This window comes from Poromitra crassiceps (assembly GCF_964638095.1).
Source record: "Poromitra crassiceps genome assembly, chromosome: 1".
NCBI classification, from domain to species: Eukaryota; Metazoa; Chordata; class Actinopteri; order Beryciformes; family Melamphaidae; genus Poromitra; species Poromitra crassiceps.
In genome coordinates, this window is record NC_139623.1 from 67,887,905 (window position 1) to 67,911,192 (window position 23,288).

At 44.6% G+C, this 23,288-nt stretch overlaps 1 protein-coding gene across 1 annotated transcript in view; it reads right to left on the reverse strand.

Moving 5' to 3' along the window:
* The window catches only part of afap1l1b (actin filament associated protein 1-like 1b), a 125,103-nt gene that overhangs the window by 97,443 nt on the left and 4,372 nt on the right, over positions 1-23,288 (reverse strand). Inside the window, exon 2 of the mRNA XM_083649832.1 lies at positions 20,821-20,901. Within this exon, the coding sequence (XP_083505958.1) occupies positions 20,821-20,901 (81 nt within the window). The remainder of the gene's footprint in view (positions 1-20,820; positions 20,902-23,288) is intronic.

Sequence of the window (23,288 nt, forward strand, 5' to 3'; positions counted from 1 at the left end):
ATATCCTAACTCCTTTAGTCAACCTTGAGCTTACACTTTTATTGCCAACTTGTAGATGTCCACTGTGCCCAAGCTTACCCTTTTAAAACATCTGAATAACAGCCAAGTAACTTGTTAACTGATAACCTATTAAGCCACTAACAGTTTGACTTAAAGGGTGATTTACACAACCTGAATATTAATCTTGTTATACCTATACAGAGACACTATGAATGTACCATGTGGAGTATCTAGTAATAGTTAGGATTTTACATTAATTTCAAGACAAATGGTTCAAATTCTGGCCTTGTGCTTATGCAGACCAAATTTATGACTACCACCACTACTACAAAAGCATTGGCTTTTCATTGTGACAACCAATTACTTAGATCACCATTCAGGAACAGATTGTTTAATCCTTTCCTCACTGAGCACATCTATAACCATGATCAGAAGTGTACAGTAGAAGCAGCACACTATCTTCATCCAATGGACTCGGAACACCACAAAAGCAACACCTCAGTAAGCTGTCCACTCATGGCTAACACATCTAAGCTTATCAGGAAGCTAGGATTTGAAATTATGACAGTTTGCCTAGAAAAAGTCCATTGCTTAATAAGCCTCTTTGACAGCCACCATTTGGCTTACCACCACCACTGCTACTTACTACATATTACTTGCAAACTTGGTACACTTGTGCACATATCAACTCTGACTAAATGTGCAATTCAGTGTCTATATTATCTGACATATAACCCCCAAGTCACCAGAAGCTTGGACCCCGCATCGCCGCTTGCGGCTATATTTATTATTATTATTATTATTATTATCATTATTATTATTATTATTGTTGTTGTTGTTGTTGTTGTTGTTGTTGTTGTTGTTGTTGTCATTATTATTACTATTATTACTTTCAAGCTATGTTATGTTTTCTACTGTAAAGAGGCTTTAATTAAACTCTAGGTGGCCGTGGGTCAGACTCATTTCTGAGGCCAGTTTTCCCATATAGAGGGTATGCACGTGATGTCACAGGCAGAAGTCACTGCATGGCAAGGGCGTCGTTTTGGTCTCAAGGTTGGTAGGGTCGAGCACGGCAGGAGGGGAGGTGGCTTCGGCGGCGCCCGCTAGGGTGCCGCCGAAAAAGATTTGAGCTTTTTTTTTTAACCTTTTTTAGCCATATTTAGAGGAATATCTAATTTTAAATGAAAAAAATTAGGTTTCTTTTAACCTTTTTTAGCCATATGTATGTGTCCTGTCAGCATAATTGTAACTAACAAACACAAACTGTAGGTTTAGCCATCTAATCATGCAAACAGCCGGTTTGGAAAGAAAACATTGCCACTGAAACCCACACACCATGCATAAAAGAATGTGCACTGACTTATACTAACTTTCACTTACCAGTAATATTACAGTGATTTGTGTTTTGAGACGAGAGGATGAGCTGAGCTCACAGCTGCAGTTCTCCTGCCCTCTGAAAACCACATAGGCTACAAGTGGCTTCGTTCCTCCCCTCCCCACCACACACACACAGACACACACACACACACACACACACAAATGATACTGCCTCGATTCTGAAGTGAGCCCAAGCGATCTTCAGTTAAAATCATCATTGTATTGTTTATAGCAAATTTAATAAAAGGTAAACTCTATAGGAAGATAGTTGGCAGACAGGCAGCAGCGCGCAGCAGCCACGCTGCCTGTGTGGATGCCGCGGGCGTGCCAGCCGCAGCAAGCACGCCACGCACACGCACACGCCACGCACATGCAAGATGTGTGTCCCGGCCGTAAGAAAAGGCTGCAGCGTCCCTGTCTACAGCCTCTAGCCTGTCACAGTTTCACAGCCTGGGGCACAAATGCGACGCGTGATGCGCGTCGGACTTTCAGTAATAAAATTACAACAATGACGTCTCGTTTTGCTACCCTAACGTAACGAGTTACTTACAGTTGCTGCAGGGGGACCGACCCCTCTTTTTCCGAGCGGGAGGAGGAGGAGGAGGCGGCGGCATGTCGGTGTGTTAGTAGTGTGTCAGAGCCATGTGTGTGGGTGGGCGTTTGTTTGGTCATCAGCCAAATGAGCCAATCAAACGGGGGTTTTTGGACTGGCTCATTCAGTTGTGAAACACAGGGGTAAATGTAACTTTGAACATATTGCAAACTAATTTCACTCAATAATGGTCGGGTCAATTCTATCCTTGCAAAATATGGGGAGACAATCTAAATGACCTACTGTATATAACTGCACTCCAAAGATAATGCAAATAAGGTTGCTTAAAAGTTGGTAGGGACAATTGGACACCCTGAAATGTTGGTAGGGTCCGGACCCTACCGACCCTACACAAAATGACGCGCTTGCTGCATGGTCACGCCCACTGAGTGACAGCAAGACTGATTTTGAATGCAGTAATCAGCCTAGATTAATGACACCTACTGCTCCAAACAACAGAGAACCTGCTGAATGTTTTGCCCATAGGTTTTAGGTTTTGCCAGTCCCGATTGAGGGGGCATGTTCCAGTGGGAAAGTGACGTCCGTGCTGCATACCCTCCATTCAATTGGAACTATTTTATGGAACTGAGTATCACTACGCCTCTGATATGCTGCGCGAGACGAGACCATCTCCAAACTTTCGCGCGGCTGGACCTATCTGCACCATTTGTCAATTGTCAGTACAGCACTCACTGCTCCGGTCTTCAAATAAACTCCAGAAACAACGAACCGGCGGCTTGAAGCAGATTATTTGTGGAGGTGAGTGAAGTAGGCTTAACTTGTGTGTTATTTACTACGACAGAAAGAGGTTATTCACGTCAATTACTTGTAAGAAGGAGAGGGGCCGCTGAGGGGGGAACACTTTTTTACCGTGATAGAGCGCTGCTCTCACCTTCAGCTCTGTGTGTGTGTGTGTGTGTGTGTGTGTGTGTGTGCGTGCGCGCCTGTGGTGGCGTTATGGCTGGGTGATAATTAGGGATGCACCGATCGATCGGCACGTGACCGGAAATGGCCGATTTTCACGTGATCGGCCTCGATCGGTGATCTGTTCCGGTCACTCTAAATAGCCGATTCTGTGAGCCGATTTTCACATGACGTGCGCGCACCCCAAAGCACCGAGACAGGCACCCAGCCACCACACCACACACGCCAGCATACCTTCCTCGTTGTGGATTTTTTTTCACCGTCAGTGAAGTAGACAAAGCTCGCAGTTTGTCACACATGCAAGTCGAAAATAAGCCGTGGAGACAGAGATGCGGCCGAGTCCCGCTCGGCTGGAGTCCAGTCAGAGCGGCTCGCTTCACCTCACTGGCCCCTCTCTCTCTGCTCTCTCTCCCCGGGAAGCGGTGCTCCAGCAACCCGCCACCGCGCACAGCCGGCTTGGCGAGGTGAACGCGAGCATTGTGTCCAGTATGATAACCATTCCCCGACCTGCTTTTCCATTCCACATCAGCGCTGCTGCCTCAGCCTGTCAAGTCATGTTGTAACGTGACGTGGATACAGGAGAGACTATTTGTTTCGTATTGCAAATAGAACGACATGAGAACGACGGACATAATAATAAAAATGCATCGGACTCACAAGTGTGCAACGTTTTCTGTGCGTGACGATATTTTTTCGGATGGCAGATAAAAATACGCATACCAAACTTCGGACTGTGTGTAAACTCCGCCTGATATTCAGACTGAAGATTGTTACTGTAACTCATAAACTCATTTCCCCTCTACTCAAGAGGACTGGTCTGGAGCCAGTCTATAAACTCCTTGTCCATGGATCATTTTGATGTTCTGTTGCACCTGTTTTCTTTTGGAAAAGTAAATGCATGATAGCTGTGGGATATAGGCTATTGGATTTAATTTAATTTTTGTATTCATTGTATTTGCACAAAAAAGCTCTGTCCAGTAGCCTAACCTGGAACACTTTTATTTTGAGTGTTTGAGTGAGAAGGTCCTACTTCATGCAAATGATAAGAATTGTTTATTTGTTTATTTGGATCCCCATTAGATGTAAGAATTGTTCTATGAATCTTAATTTTTAAACAAAGTTACAAAAACGTTTGTGTAAGCTGTCAATTGTTGTTTTTAGAAAAAAAAATCGGAATCGGCAAAAATCGGTATCGGCAAGTCAGACTATTCAAAAATCGGAAATCGGAATCGGCCAAGAAAATGGCAATCGGTGCATCCCTATAATTCTATATTGTAACAGGCTAGTATTTTGGTTTAGTATTTAGTTTAGTATTTTGGTTCAGCTGTCAATCAAATCTTCATTACAGGATCATTTTCTCTTCCAAATGAAGGCGAAAATGGCGCCTAGTGCCTGTCATCTGGCAGAGTTTCTAGCCCATAAAGTTTATGGCATAAACTACCTACTAACTTGAGCAATTATGCAAACTAAATCAAACGGTAATGTCTAAGAATGCAAAGAAATGTAACTGGCTCGTTAAAACACGCATTCCAGGAATATTATTTACATATAACGATAATGGCGCGCGCCTCCGAGCCTGACAGCCTCCCTGGCTGTCAGGGGTCGTCTCTCGGAGATTCCAGGAGGGCGGGCAGCACCTATGAATCGGATTGTCCGCTCGCCCCGCACGAAGCAGCTGGCTCCCTGGTACTCTGCGGATCCCACTCGTGTAGCATGACAACAGGCTGAATCCCACTGGATTTGGGGGTGGAACACGCCAGGATTGGCCAATCCCAAAGCCAGTCCTCAGAATTGTCAAATCAAATCATCGACACGTATATGGTCCGCCTCTCAATTCGTTTTCAGTGTCTGACGCTCGCGCTGGTGCATTCCGTTCCGGTTCACTTCGACTTTAATGGTGGAGCTGATTTAATTACCGGTACTGTATAAATATGAAAACAGGGGGAAAGCTCTACCTTACCTGGTATTTGTGATGTGTAAAGTAAAGCTAGAGAAACTGACCCAGACCTTTTTCGTTGGGTTTCACTTTTCAATTGTGCAAATATTACAGTCACTAAACTGTTTCCCTGTAAAGGTGCTCTTATACTCAAGCAAAGCTCCGTGGGGGTGGGGCCGTGCAGACTCGCGCTGGGGGTGATGCCATTATACTCAGAAAGTGATCAGCATGTATTGTACAATGGTGAGAACAGCCCGTGAAAAGTCGCAATGAAACGCTGTGCAGTACTGAGTGCGCTTTCACTGTCAAACGACCACACATCAGCACATGAAGGACTCACCAAACTTGTTTTTACTGAAAGCCGTTTTTACTTCTCAGCCCTGATAGCCTACTACTCTGTGCTGCTTTTAATCTCTCTCAATAATGCTTTCAACACAACACATTTACTTGGTGAAATGACTAAAAACGAACAGTTGCAAATCTAAGTTTATAGCCTACCACATGGGTCAAGAAATGTGGTGAAAACACAGCTCAGTGTTCAGGGTCCAGTGGCTTGAAAGCGGCCATGTTTGGAGAGAAGCTCGCGCTGTTAGAAAAAAAATCAGGCACAACGCGAGCGCCCGACGGAGCTAGCGAATAACCACGCCCAACAAATTTACGTAATTTGACGCGCCCGCCCCTCGCTCCACCCCCGCGCCCTTCACGGCAGGGTGAGCATAATTCAGCCTTAATGCTCTGTAGATCTTGGATGTGCATGAGAAGCCTGGTGATGCCTCCTAAAGCAGACTGGACAGAGTGCTACAACATCAACTTCTCTATACAGAACCAGCTGCAGCTGACCGTGGCCTCACCCACTGCCACATGTCTGTATGTTAACTACAAGACTTTATCTTTCTCCTACTAATACTGTCTCCTACCACTACACCATTCCACTCCCCTCTCTATCCCTCCATTTTTCTCTCTCATTGTTCTCTCTCCCATTGTAGATGATAACGGAACGCTGAACTGCCAGCATTACTATGGCATTGGCAAGGAGGCCATGCTGGACAAGAAGGTGGGTGCTGTCATCCACGCCGTCAACCTCAGGAAGCTCCTGGGAGCCAAGTGCAGGACGATACGGGAGGAGATGAGAGCGAGGAGGTCAGTGGCATGTGTGGAAACATACACATGAGCAAAGTGCACACAGACATACAGTACAGACAGACTGGATACTTGGTGAAAGAAGAGCGGCCAACTAAGAATCTTTCCCACTTCATACAACTGCTAATTTTTTTTACCTTTATTTATCCAGGGTAACCATATTGAGATTTCCATCTCTTTTTCAAGTGGGCCCTGCTCGCACTCACACACACATTAAGGGGTTAAGGGCCTTGCTCAAGGGCACCTCAGTGGTGGTAATGAGGGAGGGGCAAGTGCTGCTTTTCACACATGCTTTTCTAATTGACACTGTCTCTTTGTCTATATACTGTGTGTGTGCAGGTTTTCGATGAGATATCATACATTGAGGGAGAAACAGCCAGTGGAGGACACACATTAATCTGTTAAGTAAGTTGAGAACTTTTCTTTTCTCCAAAAACCTATTCCTGTGGTCCTCTAGGCCTACTTGCTTTTTATCCTTTCTGGAAAGGATTTTATTTTATTTTATTTTTATTTTTTGTGTGTGCTTTGAGCACCACAACATGGCCGGTGTCTCCAAAACTCAGCAACTCACACCAAAACGATCTAGATGGACATATCCTGTGGGTGGGTGTAGTTTTAATTAAAGGTGACTGGCTTGTTAAATAAATGATTTGTGCACATAGCTGATGCCATGATCCCATGGAACCTAATGCATGTGTCACTGCATTTGGACTCTTATTTACCAAATTGTAATGTGTCTGGAATGGATGAGCTGTTTTACCAGGTTCCAAGGTGGATCAGAAAGGTGCGATTTAACGCCCCCACTTACAGTATCTGACTTATCAACTTCAAGATTAATTTTAAAATGTGTTGGGAACTTGGGACCAATCGGGCTGTGAGCCAGAAAGGTCTTTGTACAGCTAGACCCTGGGCAGACAGTACAGTGAAATAATTTTTAAAGTAGCTCATGCGTCATGCGTCACTTTTGTGTAGCACTTTTTCAAATGGCAGTTGAAATATTGACCAAAGAACAGTGTTACTCTGCCACTAATTTATCTCTGTTTGCTTTTCAGTTTGATACAAAGAATGGCTCCAGAACCAAAACCTGGGTGAAGCAGATGTGGAAGCTCGAGTGGGGAAGCCTGGATGCTACATCACAGAGAAAATAATGGACATAAACAAACAAGCAAAGAATAGCACTTGAAGGGACACTCCACCGAAAAACAATGCTGATTTATTTTGCACATAATCTCACACATATCCAAAAACTGTAAACCGTTTTGCAGGCATTCATTTAGTTTGACAGTTATTGAGAGTTGATTCAAGTTGTGATTTGTGAATGACATCACTGGTCCACGACTGAACTCAAATCAACTCTCAATAACTGAAATTAATTAATTATGGTAAATGAATGCCTGCAAAACATTGTTTTTTTCCATAAAGTTTTTAGGATTGTAAGATTTTGTGCAAAATAAATCTGCATTGTTTTTCAGTGGAATTCTCTACTTCTGATTTGACTTAAGGCCTTTGCTCCTCAAGGGAGCATAGGCTATTGACAAAATGTCAGTGGTTGGCGGTTCTTCCCTGTTCTCCCCAATTGAGCCTGCTCCCAGACATTTCTGCCTGCACACCTCTTCTCCAGCTGTTCCTGGGGTGACCTCTTTTCTTGTCGGGTGATGTTGCCTGTTTGTTGTGTTATTGTTAATTAGTCAGTAGTTTTATTATTTAATTGAGTTTAATTGTAATGAGTCTTTAATTGCCTTCAGCACATTAATTGAGTTGAGTCACACTTTTACTTTTAATACTTTTGACATAAAGACAGGTACAGGCTGACTGTTCAGGTGCACTGCTGTATGTGCGGTTCTCTCTCCCACTCCCTCTCTGTGTTGCTTTTATTTAATAAATAATTATATTGTTATGTAAACCTGAAATAGTCTTCATTTAACTAGTTCAAGAAAGATTACTTTTGTGATGTTTATCTGGTCTGACTACTCTCAGCATGGGGTGCTGGTTAACAAGCATTCAACCATAGACCAGCATGTTGTGTTTTGACACCAGAATAGCTGGTGTATGCTGGTCACACCAGCACACCAGCATAGGTGTACTGGTGTATGCTTCCCATGCTGGTCACAAGACCAGCATGTGACCAGCATCCCATGCTGGTCACACCACCAGCATACCAGCATCATCGCATGCTGGTCACACCACCAGCATACCAGCATCATCGCATGCTGGTCACACCACCAGCATCCCATGCTGGTCACACCACCAGCATCCCATGCTGAGATGCTGGTACACCAGCATAACTTGTTGTGTTATCAAAACACAACAAATTTACCAGCATCCCAGCATGCGATGCTGGGATGCTGGTACACCAGCATAAAAAGCTATGCTGGTGCATGCTGGTTTTTTCAGCAGGGTAGTGGAAACCACTGAAAAAACAGCTTGACGAGATAACTCGTCGACGGCAGTCAACCGTTGGATTTTTTTTGATGAGATAACTCGTCAAAGTGAACGTGTTAAAGGATGTGTTATGTGAATATGAAGGTCTAAATGTAACGCACCTATGGAGTTTATTTTTTTTAATCGGTGCTTCCTAGCCAAAGGAAAACAACTCTGGCATTGAATTTAGCTCAGAAAGAGATAATTCCTCCACCTCCCACAATGCACTGGGCTTGTGGCATTCTAAGTCCACGCCCAGCCCGCAGGCTTGACCAATGGGCGGCCAATGGGCGGGTCATGCCTTCGCCTAGCCTTCACCTTCATGGGGAAAAGAATCACCTCCCGGCACTACAGAGTGCTGTAAACAGTGGCTACGATCAATCAATTCTCCAAATTACAATGATAACCCCGCTATGGCTAGCCTGGACTAGAGTCGAAACCGCCATTTCAAAGAGGAAGACCGAACGTTCTTTTAGACCAGCCACGGAGACAGCGCGGAGTCGAATTACATCTTAGGGCGGGTTCACACCAGAAAGTCCGGGTCCTTGGTTCGGGCCAGAGAAGAGGATGATACATTGTTTCGTTTTTCCGCTGGTTCGGTTTGCGTTCACAAGGCCAAAATCCACTAGTCCTGCCCACACGAACCAAAGTCACGTGGGCAGAAATCTCGTTCTGTTATTGGCCATACTGACTTCCTCCCAACAGTTTACGTTGAGGCCATCGGCCATTGTTGATGACGTGTCACTATGCGACACACAGTTACTCCATGTCAGAAAATAAAGATGGACGCACGTCGTTTAACCAGTCAATTTATGTCTGTTTATTTAGACAATTATATGTCAATAGAACAGTAAACATTACAGACTCCACGTTTGTCCCCTGCCACTAGTAATTTTTGTCTGTTTGTGATGTCGCTGGTAATGAGATGAGATAAGCTAGCTAACTGCTACAGCTAGCAAGCAGCTTCTTCTTTCGCGGGAGCTTCCAAAACAGGAAATAACCAAAAAAATCACGTGCTTCCTCTGACTAGTCCGGGTGGGGTTCACACCAGAAATGGGCCGCTCCAGAGTTCGCTTGAGAGCGGACCGAGACCACCTCTCACAGGCGAACCAGAGCGCGGTTTTTAGTCCGCACCAGAGTTCGAGTAGGAGCGTTCACACCGACCCTATGGACCGTACTAAAGGGGAAAGGTCCGATAGACCGGACTAAACAAGGCTGGTGGGAACCCGCCCTTAGAGTTGGAGGAAGAACCCGGACCATCTTTTCAGATTCAGATTCATTTATTTAAAGAATGGGACATTGCACATTAATGAACAGTACAGCCGTACAGTAAATATGCCAGGTTATAGCCCAAGGGCTAGTTTCCACCTGTAGTCCCATGGCAGGTTGATGTAATCTTGAAAAGAAAAAAATTAATAGTACAAAAAATTAATAGTACAAAAGGTTAGTAAAACATAAGGTGAGTAAAACACACAGAGCATGCAGCAAAACATGACAGACAATATGTTAAAAATGATCACATTGCTGGTTTGATCTGAGCCATAGTTTCAACTGGCATTTAAAGGTGGCGAGACTAGGGCATTCTCTAATAAAGGGAGGTAGATTATTCCAGAAGGTGCTTCCCATGAAGGATAAGGTCCTCTGACTAAAGAAAGTTTTTCTAAATGGGACCTCACAGACCTTTTTCGTGATGGCCCGAGTGACACGAGTCAAGTTGGCGGTCGAACGATATTTAATGAAGTCAGCAAGAGGAGGCGGCGCCAGTCCATGTAGAACTTTGTATATAAGACAGGCAGAAGTGAAATTTCTAAAGTTCTCAAAACTTAGCATGTCATATTTACGTATGACATGACAGTGGTGATGAGAAAGGGGTTTTTTATCTAGTATTTTCAGGGCTTTTTTTATAAAGTAGTTCGGCTGGTTTGAGAGTGGTTACTCCTGTCAAAGACCAGCTAGTTATACAATAATTCAGATGCGAAAGGATCATCGAGTGTAAAAATAAAAACGCAGCATCTGTGGACAGACAGCTCCTTATTTGTCTGAAATTATACAGGTGGAATTAAAAAAAATTGGAAATCATTTTAATATGGTTGCTGAACGTTAGGTTGGAGTCCAACATCACACCTAAGTATTTAAACTCATTAACCACAGATAATTCCTCTGACCCCAAGAAAACATTGGAGCGCGGAGGTGCAATGTTTCTTTTAGAAAAGAACATACAAACTATTTTTTTTGCATTCAGCACGAGACAAGATTTAGTTAGCCACGCCTGGATATGAGAAAGAGCCAAAGATAAGACACGTGCCGCCTCCCCCGGGTCTTTAGCCCTTGTGAAGATGACTGTGTCATCAGCATAAAGCTGAACATCTACATTAAAACAGAAATCAGGAAGATCATTAATGTACAAAGAAAAGAAAATTGGCCCCAAAATTGACCCTTGAGGGACCCCTACTGGACAGCTCAGGTGAGGGGAGCTGACACCGCCAACCACAGTGCACTGCTCCCGGTGAGACAGATATGATTCAACCCATTTAATGGCCTCAGCAGAAAAATTGAAACTGGACAATTTGGAGAGCAGCACACTGTGGTTGACGGTGTCAAACGCCCTCTTAAGATTGAGGAACACAGCTCCCACACAGCCATCCCTGTCCAAGGAACCTTTTATTTTTTCCAAGAGCAGGACCAAAGCAGAGTCAGTTGAGTGATGTGGACGAAAACCAAACTGCATGGGGTGCAAGGGGGTCTGGCTCGTCTCAAGAAATTCTATAAGTTGTTTAGCAACCCATTTTTCAATGATTTTAGAGATTATTGGTAAAATACTGATGGGTCTGAAGTTGTTCATGTCAGATTTATCCCCAGCTTTGTAGATTGGGGTAACTGAGGCCAGTTTCCATGCCTTTTGGACGGTTGAGTGCTTGATGGATAAATTAACTAAATGCATAATAGGTGGCGCTAATGTCTCCTTATTTAACTTCAAGAAGCTGGTGTTAAGACCATAAACATCTTTAGCCTTAGAGCTGTTCAGAGCACTAATAATATCAATGACCTCAGGTACAGAGATTTCCTGGATGGTGAAAATTGGTACTCCATTGACTGTAGGGTTATTCACCATATTTACAGGGCATGTGAATACGCCAAACTGTTTCGAGATGTCATCAATAGATTTTATGAAGAAGGTGTTGAGTTTTTCTGCCAAGGTAACAGGGTTACTCACCAGCCGGTTGTCGACCTTTAATTCCATAGCTTTAGTGTCCTGTTTTGGTTGTTTACCTGTCAGTTTATTAACACATTGACTGCCAGCCGTTTTTTCAATACTGTAGGTAGCTTCTGCCAATGGGTTTTTTTGAGGATTCTGGCTCATCTTTCAAGAGCCGAGGATTATTTTCTGCTAAGATTTTGTGAACACAAAATATCTCAAAAGAACTAATAGAATGTGTGCTTTCTCTGTCTAAAAGAGTTAGTTTGTAGAGTTAGTAGTTATGTAGACATTAGCAGTTGAATACAGCATGGTTTCAGCGTCTGAAAATTTAAGCTGAGATAAATGGCTTTTTGTGAAATTCGATAGAACAGTCACTTTAACCATTTATTTTTGGCGTAAGACGTCAGACATCTAAACAATAGTTTTGAACAGTAATTTCCTCCATAGCAGCAGGAAACCCCCCTCTCCTTCAAACTCCTCCCTCCGTGTGTGTTCTCCTCCCTCCGTGGCTGCAGCGGTACAAGCGAGGCTCTGCCTGTCTGTCCTGCCTGGCTGCTGGCGGCTGCTCTTTGAGCGAGTCTGCATGGGGCTCGTTCGTTTCGGTTGTGAGCTCAGCTGGAATGAAGCTGCGTGCGATTGTGGGCTTTCTGCCGGTGTTTCAAAGTGTGTTGCACCCATAATCTATTATGCAAATTTGCAATCCCCCACCGCCAGCTCCCAGCGCTAAAGCGAAAGCGTTTTCACCAATCCATTTTACAGTATGAGAATGGTTTCCTCGCGCGTTCCCCTGCAGTTTTGGCTCGGCTTTTTCTACTCTGGAGAGCACTGTCGCCACTTAGTGGGTCGGTGGAATGGGTTGTACACGTTCGGTGGCTCCCATATTTATATAGGAGATGTAAAAGGGTTAGATCAACGTCCCACCGTCAAATTTTTTTTTTTTTTTTTTTGGACGAGTTGACTCGCCATTGGCAGTCAACCGTTGGTTTCTGCTTGACGAGTTGACTCGCCAATGGCAGTGAACGTGTTAATATTTTGCCAGATTTTTTTGCTGTTCCCCCTTGCACTTTCCATAACAGTGATAAAAAAATTGGCTTTAGCCTTCCTTAATTCAGCAATCACCTTATTTCGAGCGGAAACAAACAATTGTCGGTAAGTGCCTAGCCCAGTTGTAATTGACTTTTTAAGCAACAGGTCCCTGACTTTCATCAGTTTCAAACACGACGAGTTGAGCCAGGGGAGGGAGATGGAGTTCCTCCTCCTGTGGCTCCCTCGTCTGGAGAAACCGAGGATTACATCCTTCAACCTAGAGTGAAACATGTCGCTGCTGATGTCTGCATCATCACACGTGGTGAGATTATCCCACTCAATATCTTTTAGAGCTCTTGCCAGATTTTGTTCTTCGTTTTTAGGGACAGTCGAAGTGTTTGTACGGTTATCAGAAGTACTAGAGAATGGCTTTTGAAAGCGGGATTTATTGAGTTTTCTGGAGAAAAAAATCGCATTATGGTCCGAGATTCCTGTTAACACATTCACTGCCAACAGTTTTTTTTTTACTGTAGGTAGCTTCTGCCAAGGTTTTTTTTGAGGATTCTGGCTCATCTTTCAAGAGCCGAGGATTCTTTTCTGTTAGGATTTTGTGAACACAAAATATCTCAAAAGAACTAATAGAATGTGTGCTTTCTCTGTCTAAAAGAGTTAGTTTGTAGAGTTAGTAGTTATGTAGGCATTAGCAGTTGAATACAGCATGGTTTCAGCGTCTGAAAATGAAAGGTGAGAAAAATGCCTTTTTGTGAAATTCGATAGAACAGTCACTTTAACCATTTATTTTTGGCATCAGTAAGACGTCAGACATCTAAACAATAGTTTTGAACAGTAATTTCCTCCATAACAGCAGGAAACCCCCCTCTCCTTCAAACTCCTCCCTCCGTGTGTGTTCGCCTCCTCCCTCCGTGGCTGCAGCGGGCGTGTCACAAGCGAGTTTCTGTTGTCTGTGCTGCCTGGCTGCCCCTCGTCGGGCGAGTCTGGAGGGGCTCGCTCGTTTCTTGGGGTTTCGGTTGAGAGCTTTGATGAAGCTTTTGCGATTCTGGGCTTTATGCTGCGTGTTTCAAAGTGTGTTCCACCCAGTCTATTTTTGGAACCCCCCACCGTTGTGCGCCACCGTTGTGCTCCAGCGCGAAAGCGTTTTCGCCTACAGTATGAGAATGGCTTCCTCAGGCTTTTCCCTGCAGTTTTGGCTCGGCTTTCAATAGTCTGGAGAGCACTGTCGCCACTTAGTGGGTCGGTGGAATGGGTTGTACACGTTCGGTGGCTCCCATATTTATATAGGAGATGTAAAAGGGTTAGATCAACGTCCCACCGTCAAATTTTTTTTTTTTTTTTTTTGACGAGTTGACTCGCCATTGGCAGTCAACCGTTGGTTTCTGCTTGACGAGTTGACTCGCCAACGGCAGTGAACGTGTTAACAGGTTGTGTATTTTAGTAACACGAGAAAATTAAGTAAATTTTTGATTGAGATCGATGAGTGATTCTAGTGGGTTGGTCAATTAACTGAGTAAAATTAAAATAATCCATAATTGATTTCAGGCTTTTTCTATCTTTTTTCACATCCCAATTTATGTTCCAGTCCCCAATCAAAATAATTTCTTTTTTGTGATCACATGAATTAAGGAGCGTCTTGAGATGATCATAAAAATCAATTTTAGCCGAGGGCTTGCGATAGATGCAGACAGTCACCAGCGACATTTCATCGGACAGAGAGATATTTACACCACCACATTCTAGACTAATATCATTGGGCCATATAATCTGGTTGCATTTCAGATGTTCCCTAACATACAAAATTACCCCCCCACCCTTCCCCTGACCCCCCCTATCCCTTCTAAAACTAGTATATCCAGTATATCTCACCGAACCCCAGGAGCGAAACGCCATCGTCTGGTAAGCATATCGTCATAGTAACGTTACACAACAAAGTAGGCTACAAACTGTGTTCAGTGATAAAAAAAAGAAAATAAACTAGGCTTACACCCAGTGGCGGTTCTAGGCATCTGGAGGCTCCAGGCCGAGCCACAAAGGACACCCCTACCGGTGGCGGGGTCCCTTCCGGGGGCGCCGCCGGAATTTTTTTTGACCTTTTTTGGATGTATTTTTGCCATATTTAGAGGCTGTTTGAAGTTACATCCCCCCTCAGATTCAATGGGCATGACCCTCTGCATCCTCTCTCATTCTCTTTGTGAATCTTGTAATCTTTATATCTTTGTCACTTGTCATCTTTATATCTTTATCTTTGTCACTTGTAATCTTCATAATCATATCTTTATCACTTGTCATCTTTATATCTTTATCACTTGTAATCTTCATAATCATATCTTTATCTTTGTCACTTGTAATCTTCATATCTTTATCTTTGTTCATTCTTCACTAGAATCCAAAACAGGCGGCAACAAAAGCACAGAGCACTGTCCTTCTTTTCACTGTACACAAGCCAGGACCTGTTGATCTTTTCTCCATTTTTCATGTTGATGTAATAGTGACTGCTTGTGAATCTGTGCCCTTCTTGATTTGGGGGAAATATTCTGTCCTTTACCTGAACTGGTCCTCTCTGTACTATTGAGCAGCGCTCTTTGTCTGACAGCTGTTTTGGCCAGAGTGCTGGATCATCTTCAATAATACAAGTTGAAGTGCTACTCACTCGTTCTGGTTCGCTAACGTTAGCAGCTCCGTCCAGCTCCTCCTCGCTAATTTCGTTAGCAGCAGTGGCAGCGTCTTGCTCCCGCTTATCACTAGGCGCAGCGGCAGCCTTGAAATAGGCTGTTAGCTTAGGCAGTTTCGCAATGAAGTTTTCCTTCACCTCTTTCTTTTTCCTTTTTGAATCACAGCTGGGGTACATTCGTTTCATGTTTACTATTCATTTGAGTTCTGTTCCTGTTTACCTCCTACACAGGGAGGAGTGAAGTGATCATTGGTTGGTAGACGCATAGATATATATAAAGGCTAGATAGCTTACCCGCGCTGCCGGCCAATGGAGAGCGACGTCGTCGCATGGCGGCCATCTTGCCACAGGCAGCTCAGCTTTATATATATCTATGGGTTAAAAAAACGCTAACATTTTATTATTATTTTTGGCTCCAAATTACACCAAACTTAAATCGAAGCATCATCATCATGAGATGAATTCACGCACCTAGTTTCATGCAGTTTCATCCATTTTCCTATGAGCATCTGTTGTTGGGTTAGTATTATCTGTTGTCGGCAACATCAGATGATCATAACTCCTAGGAAAATGGATGAAACTGCATGAAACTTTTTGCCTGAATCCCTCTCATGGCATAGATGCTTCGGTTTAATTTTGGTGTAATTTGGAGCCCATCAAAAAAATAGTGTTTTTATTGTTTTTGGCCGTTTTTTGGCCGTATCTCGGGAACGGAATATGCTTGTAATAAACCAAACCGTTTGTAAATCCGTCAAGATTTCAGCGAGTTATGAGTATTTTTGTCTGTGCAGGTCACTCACCCTCCAACAGCTACCATAGAACGTACCAGAAAGGCTTACTGTGGCAAGATGGCGGCCGTTCAACGCCTTAAGCCATCTAGCCTTTATCTTTATCTATGGGTAGACGTGCCGGGGCCCCTCCTTCCCCCGTCACACCAGCCAATCCGGCAGTAAATTCATGGAATAGTCCAACTAGTGGGGACTGAGGGGGGGGGCCCCGGCCCGAGACAGCCATGATTCATGAATTTGTCGTTCTGATGCAATTTTTGCACGGACTCGGGAGATACTAAAAAATAAATGCTCTGGTCTGCGAGGCCCTCTAGTGGACGAGGCTCCAGGCGGCGGCCTGTTCGGCCTGGTTCAAGAACCGCCTCTGCTTACACCATAACGTTATGTTTGATTGACATTTCAGAATCCAGCGTCAGACGCTACCGTTTCTGCAACAGCAACCACCATGTCAGCTGCAGAGGACGAGGAGGAATAGTGCCACTTCTGATGCCTCTGTTCATTACCCACAAACCTTTTTAGGGTTCTGTGACCGCTGTAGGCTACTCATCCCAATGATCCCACTATAGACCTTATTCGATTCATGTCACTCACTGGCATGCCCACCGCCGCCAAATTGTCGACATAGCGCTGCAACTGTGAAGTGACAGCCTATGTGGAGCAGCGTTTATAGGAAGCTAGCCGCTGTTAGCGTTACCTGTATCGTTCCAATTGTGTTCGGATGGTGACCTGCGTTAGGCATGGCTGTAGTAATGACAGCAATAAAGTCCCCGTGGTTTGTTCCTATCTCTACCGTCCTCAGACGTGAAGGGAGCGAGACTGGGGATACGTCAGCAGCACAGGAGAGGTGTGTGGATAGTTAGTTGAGACAGGTGAAACTTTCTGACAGCTCCTCACAGCAAAGTCTGTTCACCTCGTTCTTTTGTTTATTTATTACAGGCATTAACAGCAGCATACAAATAACAACTGTGGGTTTTTTATTGCTGTCATTACCATCGCTATTTTGTAATGGAACAGAAACGACAATAAGGCTGTTACTAGTTGTCAGCTGCAGCGCTGTGTGCGCGCAGGACGGTATGTTAACAATATGGTGCCGTCCAGGGTTAGCGAATAAGGTCTATACAGGCTTTTTAAAATATATTTTATCTTTACTTCAGGGAGTTTGCAATAAAAATCTACAGCTCTATGTCGATAGCTGCAATGTAAATATATTATTATTATTATTATTTTAGTTTGTAAAATACCAGATTTTACCTGTCTTGTTTTCAAGGTTATGGATATGCTTGAATTTGAACAAACTCCATGAAAAGGGCTTGTTTTTCAGCATGATCTGGTGGTTAGCTCTAACCTTTATTATATTTCTGGCTAAGTTCTCCTTCTCTATCTGATTATGTAGGATTTGCAGGGGTGCAAACTGGGGTGCCCCCCCAGGTCCAGCGTTGCTGACATGCACACATGCCTCACATGGTTAACTGTTGAGCAGAGACTATCGTCCATGCTACTTTTACATTTTCACAAAGTTATTCATTCCCAAACAGCATAATATATAGCTCAAGTACTCACACACACTCCACCAGAGGGGCGAGTGGGGGTCAGTTGACTAAAACCAACTATATTATGATCAGACTGTGGCTGTACTGGTCAGCTTCCAGGTATGAATGTGTGTGTGAATGTGAACAGGGTGCTCCTGAAAAAGAGAGCATTGCCCCCTGTATAAATAAAGGTTAAAAATAAAAAATAAAAATGAAGAAAACAGTTATATAGGTCTACAATGTCTTGGAATTTCCTCCATCTATGGGAGGGCAAGTTTTAAATGGAAGCTAAGATCCCATCTGCACTCACAAACACCATTAAACACACATTTTAGACGCTTGTGACACCACATTGACACCATTTTAACTCCTCTTTCTTTTATATGTATTTTTAATAGTACAGTGTTTAACATATCAGTTGATTTCTGGACAATAGGCTACATGACTATAGCTGACCTAACTATTGTTGTTTTCTTACTTATTTTTTGTATTGCTTTTGTCAGGGTTGGTGTCGGAAGACATGTGGATCTATTCGCGGGTAGTTGATGGTCGAGACACTCTTGGTAACTGAAGTCTCGATGAGTAGGGAAGTTGTGGAACTTGATAGCTGGGTCTGCAAGGTTCGAGGTTGGGAACGGTTGCAGAGTTTGACGTGATATTAGTTTATGAACCACTACTGAGGGCCTGCAGGAACGGGCCTTTATAGATCCTGAATATGACATCACCTGTGTTATGACATCACCAGCGAGGCCATTCGAAAGGCATGACTGAGACACCTATGAATCATGACATCATCACCGTCTGTGACATCATCAGTGATCGATGACATCATAGTAGGCATGATGACATCACAGTAGGAATGATGACATCATCCTAACAGTACCCTCCCCTCAACGGACGCACCCTGGCGTCCAATGAGGCCATCAAGGATGGCATCTGGAGAACAGAAAATCCGCAGGTTCTGGTGGAGGGGCTCCTCAGCAGGAGGTTAGATGCAGGTGGTTAGACCCCCAAAGGGGGGGCCAGACAGTGGAGGTGCTCTTCAGCAGGTGGTCAGATGCAGGTGGTTAGACCCCAAAGGGGGTGTCAGACAGTGGAGGTGCTCCTCCCTAATACTGGATATCGAAGCCATAGATAGACCGACATACTCGGTCTGCCGACTCCGGTGGATCCTCTGGAGTCGGCCATCCCCCGGGGCACGATCCAAACATGGGAGATTGGAGACCATCAAAAGGGACAATGTCACGATCCGGTGACCCCCACCAAGAACTGTGCCCCTGACGCAACACTTCAAACTCTGGGGGCTCCGAAGGTGGAGTCTCAGTGGACGCTCCAAACTTGGAAGATGGAGCTAAAGGAACTGCAGGGAGGGGTGTTGCAAGCTCAGAGAGCGGGGCTCCAGAAGGCTCCGCACAATCCAAAGGCTGAGCCCCAACCAATGCCGCCGTCTCCGAAGGCAGCGCCACAGGGGGCTCTGACTCAGCGAGGCCTGCCCTCCCGACCTGTAGTTTGGGCAGGACACCCACCGTCTCCTTCTTCGAACGCCTCTTCTTTGCTCCTGACCGAAGGCTGACGACACGACGGGGACCTCCCAGCATCAAGCTGGAACCTACGTGTGGGTCAAGAACTGGAATTGGCTGCTGCTGAGGTACGAGTTCAGACACGGCGAGGGGAAGGTCCACAGGTTGTGCCTCAGGGCCAGCAGACTCGGAGGCCCCCTGCGGGGGGACGGAGCTGATCTGCAGGCAGTGATTGAACTTCTCAATGAGACGATCAACAGTCCTCTCCAACTCCTTAACCCTCTTGGAGACACACTGCCGCTCCTGGGTCCTGCAGGGAACGCTGCCCAACCGTACGGGCCTCGGGGCTGGACTCCTAGAGCCTTGACCCGCTGAGAGTCTCACAGGCCGGCGAGTGGTGGACCCACCTACTGGACGCCGGGAGCAGGAGGAGAGGTGATGCCCGGCTCGACCACAGTACAGGCAGCTCCGGGTGTCCAAATGGCGCTGCCTCTCCTCTGGTGTGATGCGAACCCTGCCGGTCTGATCACGGTACAGATGGTTGCTGGTGTTCAGATGTGGCTGCCTTTGCTTTGGGATGACACTAACTCCACCCCAGAGTATGCGCTTAGGAGCTGGAGGTGGCCGAGAAGCAGGGCTAGTAGTAATGGCCACGGTAGCTGGGAGGGCAGCAGGTCTGGAAACCTCCGGAACGACAGTGCGCTCGGAAGCCGGGGCAGGAGGAGCGGAAGACTGCGGAATGACACCCTCAGGAGGATTCAGTCCGTCGAGACGATCTAGCCGGTTAACCAGGTGGGCGCACCCATCCTGGGCAATGGAAGCCAGATTCTGGATTGTGCTAACCAGGAGGGTGTACCGATCATCGGCTTTGGAAGCCAGAGCCTGGATTGCTTTTTCCTGGTTGGCAATCAGCTTAAGTATTGTTCCAAACCCCTGTTGGACCCCCTGTTGCAGATCTTGCAAATCTTGCAGATTTGGCGCCTCATGGTCCTCCCCATTGATCGATGGAACGTTATCCGCTAAACCCATTTCTGAGTGGTTCATACTGTCAGGGTTGGTGTCGGAAGACATGTGGATCTATTCGCGGGTAGTTGATGGCCAAGACACTCTCGGTAACTGAAGTCACTGAAGTCTCGATGAGTAGGGAAGTTGTGGAACTTGATAGCTAGGTCTGCACTGTTCGAGGTTGGGAACGGTTGCAGAGGTTGACGTGATCTTAGTTTATGAACCACTACTGAGGGCCTGCAGGAACGGGCCTTTATAGATCCCGAATATGACATCACCTGTGTTATGACATCACCAGCGAGGCCATTCGAAAGGCATGACTGAGACACCTATGAATCATGACATCATCACCGTCTGCGACATCATCAGTGATCGATGACATCATAGTAGGCATGATGACATCACAGTAGGAATGATGACATCATTCCTACTTTATTAGCTTTTTGCTGTTCTTCTGTGATTTGCATTTACTTGTATTGTATTTTACTATTTTCATATCATTTTACTACTGCATTTGACTTTGTTTGCAGTTTTGAGTGTTTTTTGATTAATCAATACTGTGTGGAAGGCCACATACAGTATATTTTGAGAGAAAAGCCGAGGGCCACTTAAGATCGGTCAAAGGGCCGCATCTGGCCCCCGGGCCGGACATTGGACATGCCTGCTCCTATACTCACCAAAATCTTCAAAAAGAGACTCGACGAAGCTGGTGCCGTTACCATAGAGACAGCTGTTCATGTAGACATCTGATCCGTTGCCTGTGGGAAATATCAAAGGGGTTTGAATTGGTCATATCTGATAAATAAATAATTAAATAAATCATTTGTACAGACAGGATAGTTAAGTTAGGTTAAGTTAGTTCATGTACTGTAAGTGCCTGGGCGGTGCTGCAGTTTGCCTGACGAGGCATCAGCAGTGCGCAGACGGCCATATTTGACAATTTAGCTGGAGCTTAGTCAAACTTTATTTAACATTAGTTTCCCCACTGTGAATTATAAAATGGTCGTGGGGCCACTCTGCACCCTATCGCGGGCCGCATCTGGCCCCCGGGCCGCAAGTTGAGTATCATGGTCTGGGCAGATTTATGGTTACATTACATTTTCATGTATGCTGATGTTGAATGTATTGCACACTGTTAATGATTTGTGAGAAACTTGATGCCATCAGTGTGCCCTCTCTCTCTCCCTCCCTCCTTCACTCTCTCTCTGACACACACACCCATATGCTAAATTACACACACACACACACACACACACACACACACACACACACACATACACACACAGACACACACACAGACACACACACACACACACACACACACACACACGCACGCACACACACACACACACACACACACACACACACACACACACACACACACACAGTCTGCTCCCAGCCAACATGCAGACTTGAACACACACACACACACACACACACACACACACACACACGCACACACACACACACACACACACACACACACACACACGCAAGTGATGTAATGTTTATTCATATATTAGCTATAGATTAGTTTGTAGAATTAGATGTGATGAACTGACATTTTAATCATTGTGTTAATCTCCATTGATATTGTGATTAATTAAATATTTGTATTACTGTACATCATTCTATGAATCTTGGTGATTATTCATCATGTATTTTATCTGTGACAGAAGCTTACGGACTTTAACCCTTCAAATAACTGTACAATGTACATTATTAATATTACAAGATACATTGAGACTGATATGACATTTGGTTTGGTGTCTAAAATAAGCCATAATTGGACTTTAGACAGATGTGTGACCTCATCCACACTGGTGCCCCTAATCCTACAGAGAATACAATATTTTCTGTCAAATCTAATACATTTATGAATATTAATAATCATATTTCATATTTCATAACCAAACCAGCTCCTATACGAGCACGACATTATCGTTAAAGTTTTCACACAAGTGCAGTACATAAGGACGCATTGGTCACAATGTGCAAATGCGGTTAAAAAAACCCCATAAAAAACAACAACATCCGGTTAACCGGTTACACACTGCCAGAAGGTCCAGTGTACACGTTTAGAAAATGTTGTAACCGTTGATATCCGTACTTGATAACATTGTATGGGCCTTACACCATTTTCTTCATAGCTGTGGTATCTTCATACTTTTTACTACCACAATTTCAGAGTAGTAGAGACCTCCCCTAAATAGTTAAATTATACTTTCTTCTTGATATTACATTTCATTATGACGATTTACACCTGATATTTCTGTTTATGTGATATTCGCGTTGTTCTGATATTGCCGTTATGTTACCTGTTTTTTGAGATATTCAAGTTTTGATATTGCCGGTATCTGTTTGACTATTATGTATACTGGTCGAATTGTGTATTGTATGTGTTGTGGAATAGAATTGACCATCCCTCATCCGCTATATAATATTTATAACAGCTTATATAAACCAAATTGAATGAAGCCAAGAACCAGAAAGATGTCTTCTAAAAGTATATTTAAGCCATAACAAACTCTGACAAACTCCTTTGCCAGAGGACTGAAATCTCAATGTACGTATATAATGTATGTCATACAGAGTCCAAAATATTCAGTAAAGAAACTGACAGTTGACATGGATTCTTATACTTGAGGAGAGCAGAGAGGAAAACACTCGGGCACAAAGACGGAGGGAGTCTTTCTGCGGGAGTCCGTCGCAGGGCGGCCAGAGCACAGGCTTTTTCTACTTATCTTATTCTCACTTCTTATTCTCACTACTCCTCTTCCTAACTATGTGTTTTCTCCCCATCCCTGTTGTAGCTTCAGCCCACAGACGCCGTAGACACGGCAGCTTCAGGTGTAGTAACCCTGGTAATCTTTCCTACCCTAAACGCACTACTACTTCTTTTACCATTGCCGGAGGTCTCTGGAACTGTCAGTCGGCGGTTAAGAAAACTGAGACCATCTCGGCTCATGCTCTATCTCAAACCCTCCACTTCCTAGCTCTCACAGAGACCTGGATCATCCCAGAAAACACTGCTACTCCTGCAGCCCTCTCTGCTGCGTACTCCTTTTCACACACTGGTGGAGGCACTGGTCTCCTCATCTCTCCCAAATGGACCTACACTGTCACCTCTCTCTCTCATCTGTCT